Here is a 4,389-nt window from a genome sequence, read left to right on the forward strand (position 1 = left end):
GAACCTTATCAAAACTACATATTTGATAAAATGAAATTAAATGAAGAGTTCATAATTGTTCCTTACTGGTGTCAATAGTCCACGTGGGGGCATTTTTTGTTGGTTGTAGTAGTAGTAGTGTCCCTGTTGGCAATGGTAAATGCCCCCACGTGGACTATTGACACCAGTAAGGAACAATTATGAACTCTTCATTTAATTTAATTTTATCAAATATGTAGTTTTGATAAGGTTCGTTTTTACAAGAACTGAAACATGTTAAATTAAAATTCATTTTTTATATATTGGTGTTTTCAAACTTCTTTTTTATAAATATATACCCACTCGTATGCCACTTACACTTGTTTATCAATATATATATATATATATATATATATATATACATACACACAAACACATATACATACATGGACTTACATGAACACCTTACTATTACCTGCTTAATTTTCTTTGTCATTTGTACTCTGTGTAGGTTTGATCTATTATTGTATAAAAATCTATATATTTATACTTAAATATGCATAATCTGGAAATCTTCAGTCTGCTTTCTTTCTGTTTGCTTGTATACATACATACATACATACATACATACATACATACATACATACATACATGCATGCATGCATGCATACATACATACATACATACATACATATATTGTATATCAAACCCAAGCTGTTATATTTAATTTGTTTATTTGCATAATTGTCTACATATACATACATGTGTGTGTGTGTGTGTGTGTGCGCATGTGCGCATGTGCGTGTGTGTGGTGTGTGTGTGTGTGGTGTATGGTGTGTGTGTGTGTGTGTGCATGTGTGCGTGTGTGTATGCATGCATGTGTGTGTCTTTTGTGTTTGCTTTTCCCTCCCCATTTCACTTGACAGCCAATGTTGGTTTGTTTACATCTCCTTAACTTAGCAGTTCAGCAAAAAGAGACCGATAGAATACTACCCATTCTTTTTTTAAAAAATGGACTAAGCTTGATTTATTTGACTACACTCTCTAACACTGTGCCCCAGCATGGTCACTGTCCAATGACTGAAGCAAGCAAAGGATAAAACATGAAGATTTATGATAATATATGCTTAAATATGTTCTAAGAGTATCTTTTCCTTCTCTTTCAGGATATCCATATTTAATGTGGTGAACTGTGGAAATCACTTGTATAATATTGTTTCAAGTATCATAGACAGCCAGGATGCTAAGCTTGTAGATCAGGTACTTCAAAATCATAATCTTAATTTGTATGAGAAAATATCTCAGCATTTCCTTGTGAGTATTCAAGTGCATGTGTGTGTATGTTAGCGTATGTAAGTAAGTGTGTGTATGTGTGTATATTAATGCATGCATATATGAGTTTATGTGGCATATATATACAGGTAGACTGAACTGTACTTTTAATACCACAGCACTTTGTTAGAGTCAATCTGATATACATACATACTTCCGAATAAAAAATAAATAAATAAAATAAATACTAAAAATATACAAATATATACAAAAAAAATGAAGAAAATATATACTAACAATAAGATAAATATATATAGGGGGAAAAAAATGCACATATCAAGCAGAGGTCGGCAATGCCTGTGCAGAGTTTTAGGTCCAATAAGGCTTGCACAACACCTCATAGACCCTCTCCAGAGACAAGCCAGAGCAAGATGTCTGGTGCCAATATGAGTTGCAGGCTCAGGTATGTGGGAGCGCTGTGATCTCTAGCACAAACCAAAGATCCCTAAAATGTCCAATGTCATTCCCTGCATATCTGGTTTTATATCAGAGTGACCTTCTCCTAGAGACATACTTCAACAAAAGCTGAGGGGTGCCTCACTCCCAGTGGTCTTTCAGCACGCCAGACACCGTCCCAGAATTTCTGCATACTCATGCTACATACATACATATGTATCTACACACATATTTTTATGCATATATGTGCATGTGTATCTTGTGTTTGTGTGTGTGTGTGTGTGTGTGTGAATATATAATACACGCACGCACACACACACACACACACACACATATACGCGCAGGTGTAGCTATGTGGTAAGAAGCTTCCTTCCCAACCACATGGCTCTGGGTTCAGACCCACTGCATAGCACCTTAATGTGTCTTCTACTATATCCTCAGGCCAATCAAAGCCTTGTAAGTGGATTTGGTAGACAGAAACTGAAAGAAGCCCATTGTATATATATATATATATATATATATATATATATATTACACCGGAGTAAGCACATAAAATGTGCAACAAGGTGGAAAAAAGAGTACTCAAATACCAGAGGTAGAGTAATATGCTTTATTTAAAAGCAGCAGAAATATAACAAAAGTCTGTTACTCTGAGTTTCACGTTCCCGTTCATCCGATGAATGGGAACATGAAACTCAGAGTAACAGTCTTTTGTTATATTTCTGCTGCTTTTAGATAAAGCATATTACTCTACCTCTGGTATATATATATGTATATATATATATATATATATATATATATATATTTATATTTATGTGAGTGTGTCTTTGTGTCTATGTTTGTCCCCCACCCCACCAGTGTTTGACAACTGATGTTGGTGTGTCTATGTTCTCGTAACTTAATGATTTGGCAGAGGGTTTGATAGAATAAGTACCAGGCTTACAAAGAATAAGTCCTGGGGTTGATTTCTTTGACTAACAGGTGGTGCTCCAAGTAAAAGAATATGTGTGTGTTTGTGTGTGTGTGTGTACATGTGTGTGTATGTGTGTGTGTGTGTGTGTGCGTGCGCGTGTGTAAATTAAATGAAATTAGGAATAATAATTAAAATATAAAGTCATGTTATATGAAGTATGAAAAACATTGAAATTGGGAAAGAAAATCTTTATTTAAACAGTTGTTACCCACATACATGTAAAGAGATGAGAGAAAAAACTAAAAAAAATGATGAAATAAGTGGAAAGAGAAGTGGAAAGAATAAAAAGAAAAAATAGAGGAAGAAAAAACAAGTGGGGAAAAGAGAAGAAAGCAGGAGTAAAATTAACATAAATAGTTGAGACAGGAGAGAAAGGAAGAAGGTGCATATACAGAGAAGAGACAAAAAAAATAAATAGGTTAACAGTAAGATTGATATGATATGGAGTATTTTCGAAAGATGCACAGATAAAAGATTGGTTTGAAATACCAAGACAATGAAAGGGAGAAGGGAAATTTGATTGCAATATTGTGAAAATGAAAGAAAGAGGGCGACTGTTGGGAGGGAGTAACATGAGAAAATGCATATGTATAATGCTTGGAATAGAAAGAAACTTAACATGATTACCAATGTAAGAACAATAAATCTATATGGATAAAGTAGTATAATATATCCAATTTCTGTGTATTTGAAGGTGGGAAATACAAAGATTAATAGAGTAAAGCATGATATCTAAATATATAAGAAAATGAAACAAAACCAAACTGAATAAAATGGAATCCTTTCTACTATAGACACAAAACCTGAAATTTCTGTAGGGGCTAGTTGATTACATTGACCAACTGGTATTTATTTTATTGACCTCCAAAAGGATGAAAGGGAAAAAAATTGACCTTGGCAGTATTTGAACTCAGACCATAAGAAGCCAGAAAAAATACCACAAAGTATCTTTCCCACTCCTCTAACAATCCTGCCAGCTTTCTGCCTTTGAATAGAATAGAATGAAACATAATATTATTGCATAACATGCAGTGGTTTATCTTAGGAGTTCATTAGTGTAAATATGCATGTATATTTGAGGTTCAGTTGAAACTATGAGGTGTTACTCAGGCACACAACTATGTGTCCACTGCATGTTATAACAGAAACAGCTGTAAGAAAAAAAATGAAGTTCATAAGATAATTGTTTATTCCTCTGTCATCTCATTTTCTTATGTGTGCATGTATATATATATTTACACACACACACACACACACACACACACACACACACACATACACACACATTTTATATATATATACTCAGCTTGCGAAGACTTATTGGGGCAAGCGAAAGCGAAATTGGGATGGCACCTGTGCCCAGCGTCGCCTTTCTGGCACTTGTGCCCGTGGCATACGTAAGGACTTTCGAGTGAGATCATTGCCAGTGCCCCTGGACTGGCTCTTGTGTGGGTGGCACATAAAATACACCATTTTGAGCATGGCCGTTGCCAGTATCGTCTGATTGGCCTTCATGCCGGTGACACGTAAAAGCACCCACTACACTCTCGGAGTGGTTGGCGTTAGGAAGGGTATCCAGCTGTAGAAACTCTGCCAGATCAGATTGGAGCCTGGTGTAGTCTTCGGGTTCCACCAGTCCTCAGTCAAATTGTCCAACCCATGCTAGCATGGAAAACGGACGTTAAACGATGATGATGATGATATATATATATTACACACACACACACACA

The 4,389-nt window shown here is 35.4% G+C and overlaps 1 protein-coding gene across 2 annotated transcripts in view; it reads left to right on the forward strand.

Annotated features, from left to right (window-relative positions):
• LOC106873453 (axonemal dynein light chain domain-containing protein 1) overlaps positions 1 to 4,389 on the forward strand; it is a 102,241-nt gene that overhangs the window by 40,544 nt on the left and 57,308 nt on the right. For both annotated transcript variants that reach the window (XM_014920813.2, XM_014920812.2), the window contains exon 19: positions 1,125 to 1,218. In XM_014920813.2, the coding sequence (XP_014776299.1) occupies positions 1,125 to 1,218 (94 nt within the window). The remainder of the gene's footprint in view (positions 1 to 1,124; positions 1,219 to 4,389) is intronic.

This window comes from Octopus bimaculoides, chromosome 2 (assembly GCF_001194135.2).
Source record: "Octopus bimaculoides isolate UCB-OBI-ISO-001 chromosome 2, ASM119413v2, whole genome shotgun sequence".
In the NCBI taxonomy this organism is placed as follows: Eukaryota; Metazoa; Mollusca; class Cephalopoda; order Octopoda; family Octopodidae; genus Octopus; species Octopus bimaculoides.